The sequence below is a fragment of the Mirounga leonina genome, unplaced genomic scaffold, assembly GCF_011800145.1.
Source record: "Mirounga leonina isolate KUSES-001 unplaced genomic scaffold, KU_Mleo_1.0 Mir_115, whole genome shotgun sequence".
Lineage (NCBI taxonomy): Eukaryota > Metazoa > Chordata > Mammalia > Carnivora > Phocidae > Mirounga > Mirounga leonina.
The window spans coordinates 28,903,326-28,922,228 of NW_023270268.1; the positions used below are offsets into that span (position 1 = coordinate 28,903,326).

General features: G+C 41.2%; 1 protein-coding gene across 1 annotated transcript in view; it reads right to left on the reverse strand.

Annotated features, from left to right (window-relative positions):
• Positions 1-13,514: 13,514 nt before the first annotated feature.
• The window catches only part of ACAD11 (acyl-CoA dehydrogenase family member 11), a 101,265-nt gene continuing 95,876 nt past the window's right edge, over positions 13,515-18,903 (reverse strand). Inside the window, exons 19-21 of the mRNA XM_034994739.1 lie at positions 17,584-17,700; positions 16,676-16,785; positions 13,515-15,773 (exon numbers count right to left, since the gene is read on the reverse strand). Of these exons, the coding sequence (XP_034850630.1) occupies positions 15,659-15,773; positions 16,676-16,785; positions 17,584-17,700 (342 nt within the window). The 3' untranslated portion in view covers positions 13,515-15,658. The remainder of the gene's footprint in view (positions 15,774-16,675; positions 16,786-17,583; positions 17,701-18,903) is intronic.

Consider the following 18,903-nt stretch of genomic DNA (forward strand, 5'->3'; position numbering starts at 1 on the left):
TAGGTCTATGAAAATGCCACTGGAATTTTGATAGGGATTGCATTGAATCTGTAGATTGCTTTGAGTAGTATAGATATTTTAACAAATTTAATTCTGCCAATCCACAAGCATGGAATATCTTTCCATTTGTTTGTGTCGACTTCAATTTCTTTCATCAGTGTTTTATAGTTTTCAGAGTACAGGTCTTTCACCTCCTTGGTTAAGTTTATTCCTAAGTATTTAATTATTTTTGGTGCAGTTGTAAGTGGGATTGTTTCTTAATTTCTTTCTCTTCTACTTCATTATTAGTGTATACAAATGCAATGGAATTCTGTATATTGATTTTTGTATCCTGCAACCTTACTGAATTCATTTACCATTTCTACTAGTTTTTTGGTGGAGGCTTTTAGGGTTTTCTATAAATAACGTCATCTGCAAATAGTGAAAGTTCTACTTCTTCCTTACCAATTTGGATGCCTTTTATTTCTTTTTATTGTCTGATTGCTGTGGCTAGGACTTCTAGTTGTATGTTGAATAAAAGTTATGAGAGTGGACATCCTTGTCTTGTTCCTGATCTTAGGGGAAAAGCTCTCAGTTTTTCACCATTGAGTATGTTTGCTGTGGGTTTTTCATATATGGCTTTATTATGTTGACGTATGATCCCTCTAAACCTATTTTGTTGAGAGCTTTTATCATGAATGGATGTTGTACTTTGTCAAATGCTTTTTTTACATTTGAAATGTGTCTATTGAAATGATCATATGGTTTTTTATCCTTTTTCTTGTTGATGTGATGTATCACATTGATTTGCATGGATTCTGTTAGCTAATATTTTGTTGAGGATTTTTGCATCTGTGTTCATCAGAGATACTGGCCTGTATTTCACCTTTTGTGTGTGTCTTTATCTGGTTTTGGTGTCAGGGTAATGCTGGCCTCATAGAATGCATTTGGAAAGGGTCCTTCTTCTTCTATTTTTGGAATAGTTTGAGAAGAAAAGGTATTAACTCTTCTTTAAATGTTTGGTAGAATTCCCCTGTGAAGCCATCTGATTCTGGACTTGGATTTGTTAGGAGTTTTTTGATGACTGATTCAATTTCATAGCTAGTAATCTGTTCAAATTTTCTATGTCTTCCTGATTCAGTTTTGGAAAGTGATATATTTCTAGGAATTTACCCATTTCTTCTAGGTTGTCCAATCTGTTGGCATACAATATTTCATATTGTCCTAGAATCCTTTGTAATTCTGTGGTGTTGGTTGTTATTTCTCCTCCTTCATTTCTCATTTTATTTATTTGAGTCCTCCTTTTTTTGATGAGCCTGGCTAAAGGTTTATGAATTCATTGATCTTTTCAAGGAACTAGTTCCTGTTTCATTGTTCTGTTCTTTTGTTGTTTTTAATCTCTAGTTCATTTATTTCTGTTTTAATCTTTATTATTTCCTTCCTTCTTACTGGGTTTTGGGCTTTGTTCTTTTTCTAGCTCCTTTAGGTGTAGGTTAGGTTGTTTATTTGAGATTTTTCTTGCTTTTTGTGTGAGGCCTGTATTGCTATAACCTTGGACTGTTGTGTTTTCATTTTCATTTGTCTCCTTGTATTTTTTTATTTCCTCTTTGATTTCTTGGTTGACCCATTCATTGTTTCATAGCATGTTTTCACCTCCACTTATTTGTGTTCTTCACAATTTTTTCTTGTTATTGACTTCTAGTTTCATACTGTCGTGGTCAGAAGAGATGCATGAGGGGCGCCTGGGTGGCTCAGTCCTTAAGCGTCTGCCTTCGGCTCGGGTCATGATCCCAGGGTCCTGGGATCAAGCCCCGCATTGGCTCTCTGCTCAGCAGGAAGACTGCTTCTCCCTCTCCCACTCCCCCTGCTTGTGTTCCTTCTCTCACTCTCTCTCTCTGTCAAATAAATAAATAAAATCTTTTTTTTTTTTTAAGATTTTATTTATTTATTTGAGAGAATGAGATAGAACATGAGAGGGGGGAGGGTCAGAGGGAGAAGCAGACTCCATCCTGAGCAGGGAGCCCAATGCGGGACTCGATCCCGGGACTCCAGGATCATGACCTGAGCCAAAGGCAGTCGCTTAACCAACTGAGCCACCCAGGCGCCCAATAAATAAAATCTTAAAAAAAAAAAAAGATGCATGATGTGATTTCAGTCTTTTTGAATTTATTGAGAAGGTTCAGCTGTTGTGACTACAGTCAAACTGGAATATGTGGCTATCTTCCCCTCTCTCCAAGGCAGGGGTCACTTTGGAATGTTGCTGGTCTCTTCCAGAGCTGCTTGAAGGATGAGACACAACAGGAGCCACTTTGGAGGGACTCCTGCCTAGTTGGGGCGGAAGGGGTTGGATGGGGCCGATCTGCAGGAGAATGCAGGGGCAGGTTGCACGGTGTTAGTAAGGCAGGTAGAGAGTGTTGGTGGGGCTTCCTACAGAAGTCCAGCTATCTCTAGGCTTGGGGAGGAGGTAGGGCAGAGAAACGTCACCAGCTCTTTTGTTCATTGAGAAGTCTCCTAAAGATCCCTGCCCCTCCAGCACCAGTTCTGAGATAAGTAAATAAATCTCTTTTGTGAATACCCCAGGTGTTTTTCAAACTACTGCTTCTATGCTGTATCTTGGTAGGTTGTTTGTTATGCAGTTTCTTTAAGGGGGGGGGGCGGTTAGTTTCCTATTGCCCACTGGCTCTGCCAGAGGCAAGTTCACTGATTTTTAAAGTACCTGGAGTTAAGCCCTGCTGGTTGTAAAACAAAACAAAAACAAAAACAACAAAACAAAACCCTTAAGTCTCACTGGTTTTCAAAGCCAAGTAGTATGGGGACTTATCTTCTCAATGCAGGTCCTCTGTGCCTGGGTGCCTGGGGTGGGGTCTGCTTCTCTCCCTGCCCTGTGCTTGTGGTGTCTATTCCTCCTGTTTGTGACTATTCTTGCTGGGAGTTTGGTTTCTGACCACATCCACACCCCTCCTTTTCGATATGGCCTCCTTTCTATGATTAGCTATGGAAAGTCTGTTCTGCCAGTCTTTTGGTCATTTTCTAGGCTGGGTGTACTGATGTGGCTGTTACTAGACGTGTCTGTGGGAAGAGGTGAGCTTAGCATCCTCCTACTCTGCCATCTTCTCAGCAATGGTTTAATTATCGTTCAGTATGTACTACTGTCATTTTATTAATTGTTTTCTGGCTATTTTTGTAGTTTCCCCCTCATTCCTTTCTTTTCCTTTTTCTCTTTCCTCTTGTGGTTTGATGACTTTCTTTAGTGTTCTGTTTAGATTCCTTTCTCATTTTCTTTTGTGTATTTGTGATAGGTTTTTGCTTTGTGATTAGCATGAGGTTCACATATATCATCCTAGGTATATAATGATCTATTTTAAGGTATGGTAACATATTTGAACACACCCCAAAACTCTAGATTTTTACTCCCCTCCCCCAAATTTTATGTTTCGATGTCACTTTTTTTTTTTTAAAGATTTTATTTATTTATTTGACAGAGACACAGCAAGAGCAGGAACACAAGCATGGGGAGTGGGAGAGGGAGAAGCAGGCTTCCTGTGGAGCAGGGAGCCCGACGTGGGGTTCGATCCCAGGACCCTGGATCATGACCTGAGCTGAAGGCAGATGCTTAATGACTAAGCCACCCAGGCGCCCATTTTGATGTCACTTTTTACATCCTTTTAAATGTATCCCTTAAGTAATTATTGTAATTTTAGTTGATTTAATTAATTTTGTCTTTTAACATATTAGTAGCTTTAAAGTGATTAACCCACTATCTTTACTATTTACCTTTGCCAGTGAGATTTTTATCTTAATATGTTTTCCTGTTATTAAATAATGCCATTTCTTTTCAGCTTAAAGAAATCCTTTTAATATTTCTTATAAGGTTGGTTTAGTAGTGATGAATCTTTTAGTTTTTTATTTTGTTTTTTTTTAAAGATTTTATTTATTTATTTATTTTAGAAGTGGGGAGCAGAGGGAGAGGGAGAATCTCAAGCAGACTTGGCACTGAGCACGGAGCCTGACGCAGGGCTCACTCAATCTCATGACCCTGAGATTATGACCTGAGCCTAAATCAAGAGTCTGACACTTAACCAACTGAGCCACCTAGGTGCCCCATATTTTTTATTTTTCTGGGAAACTCTTGATTTCTCCTTGAAGTCTAAATGATAACCTTGCTGGGTAGAGCATTCTGGGTTGTACAGTTTTTCCTTTAATACTTTGACTGTCATGCCACTTTCTTCTGGCTTGCAAAGTTTCTGCTGAGAAATCTTCTCATACCTTATAGGGTTTTCTTTGTATGTAAAAAAATGTTCTCTTGCTGCTTTAATTTTTGACATTTTAATTATATCTTTTTAAAAAATTTTTTATTTGAGAGAGAACAAGCAGTGGGGAGGGGCAGAGGGAGGGAGAGAGAGAGGGAAGCAGACTCCCTGCTGAGCAGGAAGCCCAATGTGGGGCTTGATCCCAGGACCCAGAGATCATGACCTGAGCCAAAGGCAGACCCTTAACCAACTGAGCCACCCAGGCATCTCGAATGTGTCTTTTTTTAAATTATAATGTGGATCTCTTTGGTTCATCTTATTTGGAATTCTCTGGGCTTCCTAGACCTGGTTGTCTGTTTCCCTAAGTTAGGGAAGTTTTCATACATTATTTCTTTAAATAGTTTTCTGCCCCTTTTTCTCTCTCTTCTCCCTCTGGAACCCCTGTAATGTGAATGTTATTTTCCTTAATGTTTTTCCACAGATCCCTTAAACTATCTTCACTTTTTAAAAAATTCTTTTTTCACAGGGCACCTGGGTGGCACAGTGGGTTAAGCATCCAACTCTTGGTTTTAGCTCAGGTTGTAACCTCAGGGTCATGAGATTGAGCCCTCTCCGTGCTCAGTGAGGAGTCTGCTGGGGATGTTCTCTCCCTCTGCCCTTCCCCACTGCACTCATGCATTCTCTTTCTCTCTAAAATAAATAAATCCTTTAAAAAAATTGAAAATTCTTTTTTTCTTTTTGCTGCTGTTTGACTCTCCATGTTTGTTTCTATGTATTAATCAAAACAGCTACTTCTCTCAGCCTTGAAGGAGGGCCCTTGTGTGATGATGATCCTTCTTGTTCAACCTTGTTCAAGCTCCTGGTTGTCTCTTGAACCTATGTAATTGTCTAAACCACCTATTTATTCTTGATATGTGCCTATTATTGAGAGTATGTCAAGACCTGACAATGATCCAAGAAAAGGAATCTTAGCACCCAGTTTTAGGCTGATCAGAAGCCAGACCTCAGGCAGCAGCTTTTAAAATATACAAATATGTAGAGTCTTGTGGGGCAATTGTAATTCCTGTTCGCCTCCAGACTAAGAGATCCAGAAGTGTCTCTAGGGCGACAGTTGCAAAAAACTGGGGCTTTAGACAAGTGTATAATTTCCTTTCTGAGAATTCTCACTTGCTGTAGCAAGGCTGAGGGCTGTGCAAGGATGGTATCTCCCTGATAGTGCCTTCTTAGCCTCCAGATGTATGGGAATCCTTCAGCCTGTCCCTGAGGTTGAAGCTCTAGGCTAAGTAAATAGACCTTTTTTTTCCCTAAAGATTTTATTTATTTTTTGACAGAGAGACACAGCGAGAGAGGGAACACAAGCAGGGGGAGTGGGAGAGGGAGAAGCAGGCTTCCCGCTGAGCAGGGAGCCCGATGCGAGGCTTGATCCCAGGACCCTGGGATCACGACATGAGCCGAAGGCAGACGCTTAATGACTGAGCCACCCAGGCACCCTGTAAATAGGCCTTTTTTATAGGAAGACTGGAGTTGTGTTTCAGTTTGCTGTCTGTGCAGTGCCCTGGGGGTGGTGGACTGCCAACAACTGTCTTTCTAATTCTAATAGTCCTGTGGAGCTCCGGGATACCAGCCATCTCAGCCACCAGGGTCACACAATCAAGGGGCATCCCCTTATGTGGTTTTAGTAAGCCTGTGGGCTTTAGTGAGGCAGCTGGAGATGTAGGGGATGGGCCATACTTGCTGGCTTCAGAAAGGCAGAGGGAAAATACCTTTACTCTGTGTCACCCTGGGTTTCAGCAGTGTAGCAGGAGAGTGCCTTGTCTGTACATTTGTGCCAACTTTAGGCTGGGAGTGGGAGACCATTGCAACTGCTGGCATTCTCTGGCATCAGCAGTGCCAGGACCCTCTAGGCATCCTCCAGCCGATGCCTCCATATTAGCATGTGAATCTCTCTCACACATTGTCTAGGTGCTTTTCAACTGCTGGTTTTTTCCACTGGGTCTAGAATGAGTGAAGCTGCATGTCAGCCCTCCAAAAGGGGAATCTCAGTTTCCTCTAGCAATTTGGGACCCAAGAAATCAGTCCCATTGGCTTTCCAAGCCAGATGTTCTGGGGACTCAACTTTCTGGGGTGCCCAATGTGGGGCACCAACCCCTCACTCCTCCAGATCCCACCCTCTTGTGGGTCACCACACTGGGGGGGTGGTTTTTTGTTTTTGTTTTTTTCTAACCATGCCTCTGCTTCTCTTACCCATCTTGATGTGGTCCTTCTATTCTTTGTTGTAGACAGCAGTTCATCTGTTTTTTCAGATCTTTTTCAGAAGGAAGTGATTCATATGTAGCTGTAGATTTGGTGTGTCCATGTGAGGAGGTGAGTTCAGGATCTTCCTATGCCGCCATCTTGGACCTCCCTCTAACTTATTTAAAAACTGATGCTCAATTCAGTTTTTGAAAAATTTTAAATATGTTTGGAACAATTTGAATATGTGAAAATACTTTTTTAACTGTAAACTTTTGGAAATTTACATACAATTAACTTTTCATGTACTTCCACTGAAAATTTAGCCTCCAAATTGAGATGTGTTGTAAATTTAAAATATACTCTAGAAATTTTGGGGGGGAAAAGCATAAAATATCTTGATAATTTTTTTATGTTGATTACATGTTGAAATGGTAATATGTGGATATATTAGGGTAAACAAAGTATATTGTTAAAATTCACATGTTGCTTTTTACTTTTTTTAATGTGGCATCAGAAAATTTAAAATTACACATGTGGCTTGAATTACGTTTCCCTTCTCTCTTCCTTTTTGAGGACAGGCTGGGGGTGGAAGTGTAACCTGAGTTTGTCCAACCAAATGCTCCTCGGAGCCCAAGCACGTACGGCAAGGACAGAGAAACGGTGGGTAGCCTGGAGGAAGGTAAGCCATGGCAGGGGTTGCTTCTCCTATGTGTGTCTTGGCAAGATCCTCAGACTTCTTAGTCTTCCACGTCCACACCCACCTAACAAATTCCCTTTTGCTTGCGTTAGCCAGTCTTTTTCTGGTGTTTACAGCCAAACACCCTAACATACCTGATCAGGAAGTGAGTCTCTACCCTCGACCCCTTGTTTCACACAAATCCCTGGTATACCTTGTTACCACTGAAGTCACACAGTCGCTGGGGCAGCTGAGTCTCTCTATCAAGCTCCTCAGGGGATTCTGATGCTCAGCTAGGGTTGAGAAGCTTAGCTTTAGATCTTTTAAGCATCCGTATGGCTGGTGAGCAAACATGAGCCTATGCTATCACACTTCTGATATAGAGGTTAAACAAACTTCCTGGGATCCCCGCTCTCCTGCAGCTGGAAGAATTCCATGCATTCAACAAATATTTATTGAGGATCTATTATGCATGCTTCAAGCACTGTCCTATATACCAAGGGTAGAGCAGTGAGCAAAACAAAAATCTCTCTCTGCTAAAGCATACCTTTTCGTGGGGGAAAAGGGGCAATAAGCCAAGTAAAAATATATATATATAGATATATATATAGTATGTTACATGGTGACAGTTCTAAGAACAAAACTAAACCGGGGATGGGGGTAAGCTGAGAGAGAGATAGAGAGTTAGAAGGGCATAGAAATTTTCATGGGATGATCACAGAAGGAAAACCTAGAATGTCACATTTTCAGGAAAGGAGCAAGCCTTGAGAATATGGGGTGGGGAAAGAGTTTTCTAGGCAAACAGAAAAGCAAGTGCAGAGAGCTTGAGGTAGGACCTTGGACTTGAAGTTGGCATAAAGTTCCTTGATTAGGCCACTCCTAACTTGTGAGGGTGAAGGCTGCTCAGGGCTTCTGCATGCTGGAAGCTGCCACTGAGGAGAAGTGTTGGGCAGAACTAGGTCATCCTGAAGGGTGAAAGGAAGGGGATGGTGGGGTCAGAGTTCTGTGCATGGAGTTGGGGAGACTGTTGCCTTAATGACTTCTACAGCCTTGTATAGCTTGGTGTGTCATTTTGGAATTTGTGTTCACTCTTGTCAACTTAAAGAATCTCAAGAGGATTAGGAAATGGAGTAAGTAGCTTCTAGACCAGATACCACCTGTGGCCAGAGCCCTGCCCTACTATACCCAGAGTACTCCTTGCTAAAGAGGGAATCTCAGACTCTCATTGAAGGTGCTATGCATGTTTTCAACCAGGTGACTGGGAGCTAGGATCTTCTTTGATCCCTAGCCAGGAACACCTTTTTTCTAGGGTACCATCTAATCCTGGCCAGCACATGGAGATGGGGACTTGAGGCCCACCCCTGGACTGACCATATGTGTTTAGGGACAGATAGCCTGTTAATAGTTTTGATTTTTTTTTTTCCCTTAATGCGTGCAAAGAATCAAAAGTAAAATTAGAGTAGCCTAATTTCCCAGGAGTAGGTGGGGAACTCTCCTTCCTACACAGGGAGAAAAGTTTTGAAAGGAGAGCCTCAGCCTGCTGGGATGAGAAAAGCCAGGAAGCCTCTCTTGCACATTCCATCCTCATGAGAAGACCCTATTTTAATAAGAAACAAATACTTCTAATTTAAGAAAAAAAAATCTGGGATACTGGAGAAACAGCAGAAGACCAATGTGGTTGATTGGGGTAAGGAAAAAGAATGGTAGAAACTGAAGTCAGAGGTAAGGCTTTGGGGGAAAGAGGCATCTGCAATCTCCACCTTCACCCATTTTGAAAAAGTGAAACAGTTGTCATTGGGGTGGTGGCAGCCATCAGCCCAGCAGGGAAGGAGTGCTGCTGAAATGCTATCCTGAGAGGCAGCACTCCAGGATAATCATCACCCTTTGTACACACGTTTTCAGTGAAGATAAGGCAGAGAAAAGCCCTTGTTTTGCAGAGCTTATCACACCACACACTTATACTAGAATGTGTGTGGATTTTCTTCATGATAAACACATAATGAGAGATATTGAAAAAAAGAGAAAGAAAAATATTGAGGTTGGGTCACAAACCCTAAATGCTCTTTGCCCTGAATTAGGTGAGGACATTTCCCAGAATCCTGTTTATTTGGAAACTTGGAAATTCTAGTGATCACCAACAGTGGTTTTATTTTTCTTAGGAGTCCTGACCTCCCTTTGTATGGAGAGCTGGTCACAGCACTCTGGCTGATTAGATTGGATTGGAAAGCAGGAAAATTTCAAAAGTGTGTGCATTCCCCTGGATTGTTAAATACTCATCAAACATTTCATTACCTGGTTTGCCCAAACTGCTGTGCACCTCCCACCGCTGGGGCACCCAAGTCCTCTTCAGCTACCCGTAACCCATTCTAGGTCTCTGTTCATGCGCCGGAGCTTAAGCTTCTGCTCTGATCCATCTGCAGGCCTATATGTAAATGCTTTGCCCCCTCACCAATGGCATATCAGGGGTCATCCATGCCCATCCATCCAATTCATCCCATCCATCCATCCATCCATCCATCCTTTTTTTGAGTGCTTACTAGAGGCCAGGCGTGGTTCCAAGGACTGAGGAGAACCCCAGTACACAAAATAGGTGAAGTAAGTGACTATAGGAAGGGAAAAGTGGTGCTTACATGATAGTGAGCAGACCATAAATACGTAGATAGGAAATATGCCAGGTGTTAAGTACTGTGAGAAGAGAATGGCAGATACAGAGGTGGAGAATGACAGAACATGTGGTGCTAATTTAGAGCAAGTAGTCAAGAAAGGAGTGTTTGCTAAGGTGACTTGTGAGCAGGCATCTGGAAATCTCAGGGGCTGAGATTTCTGCAGAGAAAACAGTATATAGAAGCAAGCCTCAGAGGCCTGGCTGGGGTTGCATGTTGGAACAGCAGACAGGAAGCCATGATGAAGGGAGGGAGCCCGGGGATGAGCTCAGATGGTGTCAGGGGACAAGCTCAGATGGAACCTTGTTGGCCATGACAAGGACTCTGGATTTTATTCTAAATGAGATGCAAAGCCACTGAAACATTTTGAGAGGGTCACACTGACTGCTGTGAGAACAATCTAGAAGCCCAATCAGACTACCATGGTGATTCAGGCAAAAGAAATGGTGGAAAAGACTTGCAACAGACAAACACTGGCCCAAAGTGCTAACAGGAGGGCCCATTGATTGGTCTGCACCCCCTGTACTCTGCTCCTTGGGAAGGGATCATCAAATGCCCATGAAAGAAGCCTGGCCAAAGCTACCTAGCTTGATTGAAAGAGGGCATTTGTCCATAGCAGACATTTTCTTAAATACATTTCACCTTATAATATCATTTATTTAAGACCTTTACTAATTTAAATCCCTTCAGAAGCCTAGGTAAAAAGTGCCTTCCTTCTGAACTTCCCAGAATCTATTGTAGCTTAATTCATGAAACGATGAGAAAAGTTTTTTTTTTTTTTTTTTTGCAAGCCTTATGCAACTTTTCTATTAAAATACTTAAATGCTGGAGTGCCTGGGTGGCTCAGTCGGATAAGTGTCTGCCTTAGGCTCGGGTCATGATCTTAGGGTCCTGGGATCGGGCTCCCTGCTCAGTGGGGAGCCTACTTCTCCCACACCCTCTGCGCCTCCCCCCTGCTCGTGCTTTCTCTCAAATAAATGAAATCTTAAAAAAAAAATACTTAAATGCTTACCCAAGGCAATCTAGACATTTAATACAATCCCTATCAAAATACCACCAGCATTTTTTACAGAGCTAGAACAATCCTAAAATTTGTATGGAACCACAAAAGACCCCAAATAGCCAAAGCAATCTTGAAAAAGAAAAGTAAAGCTGGAGGCATTACAATCCTGGACTTCAAGCTCTATTACAAAGCTATAATCATCAAGACAGTACGGTACTGGCACAAAAACAGACACATAGATCAGTGGAACAGAACAGAAAACCCAGAAATGAACCCACAACTCTATGGTCAATTAATCTTCAACAAAGCAGCAAGGAATATCCAATGCAAAAGACAGTCTCAAATGGTGTTGGGAAAACTGGACAGCAACATGCAGAAGAATGAAACTGGACCACTTGCTTATGCCATACACAAAAATAAATTCAAAATGGGTAAAAGACCTAAACGTGAGACAGGAAACCTTCTAAATCCTAGAGGAGAACACAGGCAGCAATCTCTTCGTCCTCAGCCACAGCAACTTCTTAGTAGACACGTTTCCAGAGGAAGGGAAACAAAAGCAAAAGTCAACCATTGGGACTTCATCAAGATAAAAAGCTTCTGCACAGCAAAGGAAACAACAAAACTAAAAGACAAATCTATGGAATGGGAGAAGATACTTGCAAATGATATACTGGATAAATGGATAGCATCCAAAACCTATAAAGACTTATCAAACTCAACATCCAAGAAATAATCTAGTTAAGAAACAGGCAGAAGACATGAACAGACATTTTTCCAAAGGAGACACATGGCTAACAGACACATGAAAAGTGCTCAACATCACTCGGCATCAGGGAAATCCAAATCAAAACCTCAATGAGATATCACCTCACACCAGTCAGAATGGATAAAATCAACAACACAGGAAACAACAGACGTTGGTGAGGATACGGAGAAAGAGGAACCCTCCTACACTGTTGGTGGGAACGCAAGCTGGTGCAGCCACTCTGGAAAACAGTATGGAGGTTCCTCAAAAAGTTGAAAATAGAGCTACCCTACGACCCAGCAATTATGACCCAGCAATTGCACTACTAGGTATTTATCCAAAGGATACAAAAATACAGATTCAAAGGGGCACACACACTCTGGTGTTTATAGTAGCATTATCAACAATAGCCAAATGAATTATGGAAAGAGCCCAAATGTCTGTCAACTGATGAATGGATAAAGAAGAAGTGGTATGTGTATATAATGGAATACTACTCAGCCATCAAAAAGAATGAAATCTTGCCATTTGCAATGACATAGATGGATCTAGAGAGCATTATGCTAAGCAAAACAAGTCAGAGAAAGATAAATACCATATGATCTCACTTGTAGAATTTAAGAAACAACACAGATGAACATAGGGGAAGGTGGAAAAAAAGAGGGCAGCAAACCATAAGAGACTCTTTAGGATTGAGAACAAACGGAGGATGATGGAGGGTGGTGGGTGGGGGATGGGGTAACTGGGTGATGGGCATTAAGGAGGGCACTTGTTGTGATGAGCACTGGGTGTTATATATAAATGATGAATCAGTACATTCTACTCCTGAAACCAGTATTACACCATATGTTAACTAGAATTTATTTTTTTACTAACTAGAATTTAAATGAAAACCTGAAATAAAAATAATTGAAAAAAATAATAAAATACTTAAATGCTGCCAAGGACTTTGCTGCTTTTCACGTGCTCTGGTTCTCCTGGACAAAAAATGGGCATGCCTAGGACATGTAAGTAGACCACAGTTCGGGAAGAGCTGGGGTGATGCGGACTTGGGGGAAGCCTCTGTAAATAATCGCAGGTTGATGAGGCAATCTACTCCTTCATGGTTATACTTTCTGCTGTATGTTTCCAACGTTAAAATATCAACTCTCAAAGAGATCCTTAACTGGCTACACCCCGGGACAAACACTGCCACAACTTCCACGACCGCTTTTGTTGGAAGCCTCCTGGGAACTTCCCTGCCAGGCTGTCACGGGCCCGTCCTCCCTGCTGCTGACCACATGCAAATCCTGGCGAGGTCTTGCTGGGTAAAGCACTGACTGGTGAGCTCTCCTTCTTCCTGCCCTCCTGCCAGGTGGTTATTATAGAGGGCAACTTGTCCTTTCGGAACCAGGGAGCACGGCAAGCCGTGACTCCCGGGGACAGCCTGACGACATCCTAGAAATGGCTCTGAGCTCCCACACTTAGAGTCAGTCCATTCGTTCACCGTGGCTGAGGCAAAGCATCCCTTGATTTTTTCATTCTTTGGAGACTGGAATTTTCTTTTCTTTTTTTTTTTTTTTAAAGATTTTATTTATTTATTTGACAGAGAAAGACACAGCGAGAGAGGGAACACAAGCAGGGGGAGTGGGAGAGGGAGAAGCAGACTTCCTGCCGAGCAGGGAGCCCGATGCGGGACTCGATCCCGGGACTCCAGGATCATGACCTGAGCCGAAGGCAGTCGCTTAACCAACTGAGCCACCCAGGCGCCCTGGAATTTTCTTTTCAAAACAACTTACTTTTCTTTATAATGTTGTTTCTAAATAAATGAAAGGTAGGGCAGAGAAGTGAGTATCGGCCACATGGAGTGACTTGCCTTAGGGATGGCTGTGTTTATGTCAGACATAGATAAAAATAGATGAAATAAGTCAACCAGCAATTTAGCCGGTTTTCCTCAAAGGCACAGGAAAAAATTATCACAAAATTGTAAGTACCACACATAACCTTTAATTTTAATTGTTCAGAAACAATCCTGATTTCTTCTAAGTCACAACTTTTAAAACTAGAAATAAGGTTCGATAGCTTGGGTTATAAGATTTGATCTGCTTCAAATGAGGATACCTTATAAAAATATTGTGGTTCAGAAATACCTGAGTGCTTCTACATGGCTTCAGTGATTGTCACAATAAACCCTCAGTAGGTAAGGGTCCTCTAGATTTAATAGTTAATCCCAGGGTACAGAAAGAAAAATGAGATGCAGAGAGGTTAAGGATCAAAGGCAAATTTAGGAGTTTAGGAGGCCCATGTGACACGCAGGAATCAGAACCCAGGTTCTGTCCCAGGACGCTGAGATCATGTCCTGAGCTGAAGGCAGACACTTAACCAACTGAGCCACCCAGGCGCCCCTAAAACTAAAATCTTAAAAAAAATATTTTTTGCTAAAAAAAAAATATGCTAACCATCACCTGAACTTTCAGTGAGTCACAGTCTTCTTGCTGGTGGAGAGTCTTGCCTCGGTGTTGATGGCTGCTCACTGACCAGGGTGGTGGTTGCCGAAGGCTGGCCTGGCTGGGGCAATTTTTAAAAATAAGACAAGGAAGTTTGCTGCACAAATGGACTCTTCCTCATGAACTATTTCTCTGTGATGCTATTTGATAGCATTTTACCCACAGCAGAACTTCTTTCAAAATTGGAGTCAAACCTCTGAAATCCTGCCACTGCTTTATCAACTAAGTTTATATCATATTCTAAATCTCTGTCATTTCAACAGTCTTTACAGCGTCTTCCCCAGGAGTTGATTCTACCTCAAGAAACGACTTTCTGTGCTCATCCATAAGATGTGACTCCTCATCCGTTCAAGTTTTATCATGAGATTGCAGCAATTCAAAATAATAATAATGAACAAGTTTGAAATAGTGCAAGGATTACCAAAATGTGACACAGAGATATGAAGTGAGCAAATGCTGTTGGAAAAATGGTGCTGAGTTGCTTGATGCAGAGTTGCCATAAACCTTTGATTTGTAAGAAGTGCAAAAAGTGAAGCACAATAAAACAAGGTATGCCTTACATCCACATTTTATCATTTCCATATATAATCACTACTTAAAAAGTATTAATGAGATATTTTACCTTTTTCTCACACTAAGTCTTCAAAATTTGGTATGTATTTCACACTTACTTTGTTTCTTAATTTGGATGCTAAATTTCCAGCCAAAATACTTGCTCCATATTTAGATTTCATAAAATTTACATTTGAAAAAGTCAATTCACATACCCAAGTTATTGAGAGCATACTTAAAAGCTTTCTAGTAACTGAGTTAAGAATCGATATTAAAATTTTAAACAATCAAAAGTTCTTCAGTTGCACTAGGTACAGTTAAAGTGCTCAAGAGTCACATGTGGCCAGTGGCCATTATATTGGGCAGCACTGATTTAAAGAGCCACAGGATGTTTGCTTAGGGTGTTGATACTAACGGGATGGCATTCAGAACAGATGGACTGTAATCTCTTCTCAAAACTAAATAACTTTCTTGTAGCTTAAACTATCCACTGTTTTCATCAACATATTATACATAATTAAAAACCTTCCTAATTATGTTTTCTAGTAAACTTCAAACTGCATTCAGACTTTATGTATAAATGCTTCCTGTTGAATTATGAAGAGGTTTATATGAATTCTAAAATGATTCAGTCAGTCATGCACCTTTCTCCAGTGCAAACACTGTGGTACTACAAAGTGTTAAGCCACCCCGTACAGCCAGTGTTAGAAAGGACATCCTGCTATATTTTTTACAGAGCAATAACTCCTTGAATATTTATTTAAATGGAACAGATCCTGGGAATCAAAAAGTGAAAATATTTTTATGCCTATGCTTTAGCTCTCCAGTTTACTTCATTATTTCTTTACAGGTTGAATGTTTTAAAAATAAAGGCTAAACACATAGGTAATAGACTGAATGATGGCAGCTATAGAATTTTGTATTTAACTTAAACCTTTGTGACCCTTGAAATTATAAAACCCAGTGATCAAAATAGATGCTCAAATGTTTACTGAAAATGAGTAATTAATCCTGTGCTCAAACTGGTGCAAATGCTAGAGCCCGTGAAGTGTGTGTAAAGGTGTGCCTCCTACACCTTGGACCTCACGCCTCCGGCTTGGTCCCGCAGCTCCATCGCTGCGATTGCGGAGAGGTGCACTTCATCGGGCCCATCTGCTAAGCGCAGAGTCCGCGTTAGGGCATACCTGGAAAAACAAAAGGAGCAGGAATGGCAGGAGTTATCAACGACGAACATACTTTAACGTCAGTCCCTCTGACTCTAAGCCAAGGCTATTCATTTTTGAAATCTTGCCAAGGCAGCTTATCACTGCCTTGAAAGTAATCAAAGAGAATCAAGGAAAGTAAGTCCAAGGGCACGTGAAATGCCACCAAAAGTTCTCACTTTGGGGAGAGGAATCTTAAATGGCTCAGTGCAATGGGCTTAATCTCAGTCTTGGTTTGCTTTAGGGTTCTAGAAGTTGCTAGATCTAAGAGAGATCTTAGGTAAGCCACAGGGAGTGAAGTATAAATATGTAATACTTATATACTATACATATTTAGTACTAGATATTTAGTTCTTATGGTTAAAAATTGATGGGAAAACTGGTGGGGCACCAGACTCCTGTTTCCAGTGTGGGAGAGAAGGTGGCAGGGGTACTGTGTGGTGACGGGCACTGCAGAGTGTTCCTTGACTCCCAGCAACCAGAATCTGGACAGGAGATGGTCACTGGCCTGAGGCATCCCTGTGGAGGTGGCAAACAGTCCTAAGGACATACCCAAGCCTGGCTCTGGGTGCCCTCTGCCATCTGTGCTCCTGCATGATCATTCTGGTTTCAGGGTGAACCCCCAGTGCCATTTCCTCACTAGCTCATGAACCCCAATGGACCCCCTCGGTGTAAAAGTTGACATCATTGAGCGAAATGATAACTGTAATCATAAGAGCAACTATTTATTGGTGCTGGGTACCTGTATTACCTCATTTAGCCTTGAATTGTACTTTTAGTATCTTTCTTTCCTTGTGAAACAATTAGGGTCAAGGCAGCTGTAGATTTTTAATTCCATTCCAAGCCTGTCAAATGTAGATGATTACTAAATGACATCTACTTACATGTTAGCCAGAGGGTAATCCTGGGAAACACCTGCACCTCCACACACTTGGATCGCCCGGTCAATAATTTTGCAGACGGCCCGAGGGGTGGCCACTTTAATCATTGCAATCTACATTAGCAAGATATAAAAAGAATGTTCCTTTCTTAGACAATACACAATGTGGCAGAATTTGATATAATCTGTATTTTCTTTGTGAAATGAGACCAGGGAACTTTCCCACATGAATTCATCACTCAAACAGGATCTTTGATGGAAGCCAACAAAGAGACCCGTTGTAATGAGGCTAATAATGGCCATATTTCAGTCAATATAGACATTCTGGAAAGAGATATCTCTTCCAAATCATATTTTATTATTTATGACTTGCCTTGTTTCCAAAAGGATTTAAGGCGGCTGATAAATCACATTCATCACCTTAGGGAAAATAAAAAGAATTCAAGAGCCTTCATTAATCAGTTTTCTCTTAGCAATTTTTATTGGTTTTTAGAATTAAATGATTACAATCTTACTCCATATAAGCCAGAAACATAAAAAGATAGGAGATGAGAGGCATCTTTTACGAAGCATTTATACTACATGGTAGCAAGGTCAGATACTTTGCCCAGGGCCACATGGCAGAAAGTGACATAGTGGGTATAATTCCAAGTCTGTATAGTCTTGAATTTCCCTCCTCCCTGTTGCTGCATCTTGAGAATGCTGAAGATATTCTATATCCTGAAAATCATTCCCTAAAGCAGGCAAGTGAAAGGAAACTAGCAAGTGACATATATTTATAATCTTGAAACCAAAATCACAGAAATTGTTTTCAATATTCTGAGTGCCATCAAGGCACCACGAAACCTGAAATGCCCAGTGGGTGAAAGAAACTGAAGAAGGCTTGGCAGACAGTGGTCCAAGGGGCCTCACCTCCTTCCTAGTGCCAGCACAGCCCAGGGTGTCAATGCCGTGCGCGGCTTTCAGGATCAACAAACGTATCTTCTCAATGGCAATGCGGCTTTCAGCAATCCAGTGAGCCACAACCTCCTACAGGGAAGCAAAGAGCAGCAAAAAGGAGGAGTGGCTAAGCTGGCATGAGTCCACATCTAACACGACCTTGTAGCTTGGTGAAACACTCTAGGCCAAGGACTGTTCCTAAGCCTTACTCTGTTTTTTAATGGAAGAGTTAATTCATTTGATATATACCAGCCAACCACGTACTTGTGCAATGCTAAAGTTAACACTGCCAGACTTTAGAAAGACATTTTATTTGCTCAGAAAAATAATTTATTTTGGATATCTTGATGTCTGACAGTCAAGATGGCTGAACTGAGCAACCATCTTATTGCTCTAACATTCCTCACTGGCCCTCCTAAATGCTAATATCATAGTCTCATTGAAACTTGGATAAATGTCTGATGGTGAACTTGCTTATAGACAATTGAGATGACCCCCAGGACAATGTCAGTGTGGGGAAGGTGCAGCAGTCCTTTGTTGTGTTATTATTTAGCAACAATGACCTTTACCTTTGGTGAACAGTTCTATGAATTGTGCCACATGTATAGATTGCTGTAACCACAATCAAGATACAGAACAGTTCCATCTCCCCTTAGAGCTGCTGCCCCTTTTTAGTCACACCCTCCCCAACCCCTAAACTCTCACAACCACTGATGGGTTATCAATCACTATAGTTTTTGCCTTTTTCAGGATGTCATATAAATGGAATCATGTAGTATGTATTTAGAGACTGGCTTCTTTCAGCATAATTCCAAAAGGATTTGAGTATCACTGACCAAGCTGTTCTGTGTACCAACTGTCCATTTTTATCAATGAGTAATATTCCATTGTAAGGATGTACCAGTTTATTTATCCATTCACCTGCTGAAGGATATTTGGGTGGTTTTTAGTTTTTGGTGATTATTAACAGAGCTTCTGTAATCATGTGCATACAAGTTTTTGTATGACTATACTTTTCATTTTTTAAAGCAGCTGTGGGGAATGGAATTACTAGATCATCTGGTAAATGCTTATAAGAAACTGTGAGTTTTCCAGACCAACTGTACCATTTTGCATTCCCATCAGTATTGTGTAATAGTTTCAACTGCTCTCCAAACCATTGGCACTTGGTACTGTATTTTTTTTTTTTTTATGTATTAGTCATTTTAACAGTATGCAGAGCTATTTCATGGTAGTTTAAATTTGCATTTCCCTATGACTAATGATGTTGATCACCTCTTGATGAGTTTATTT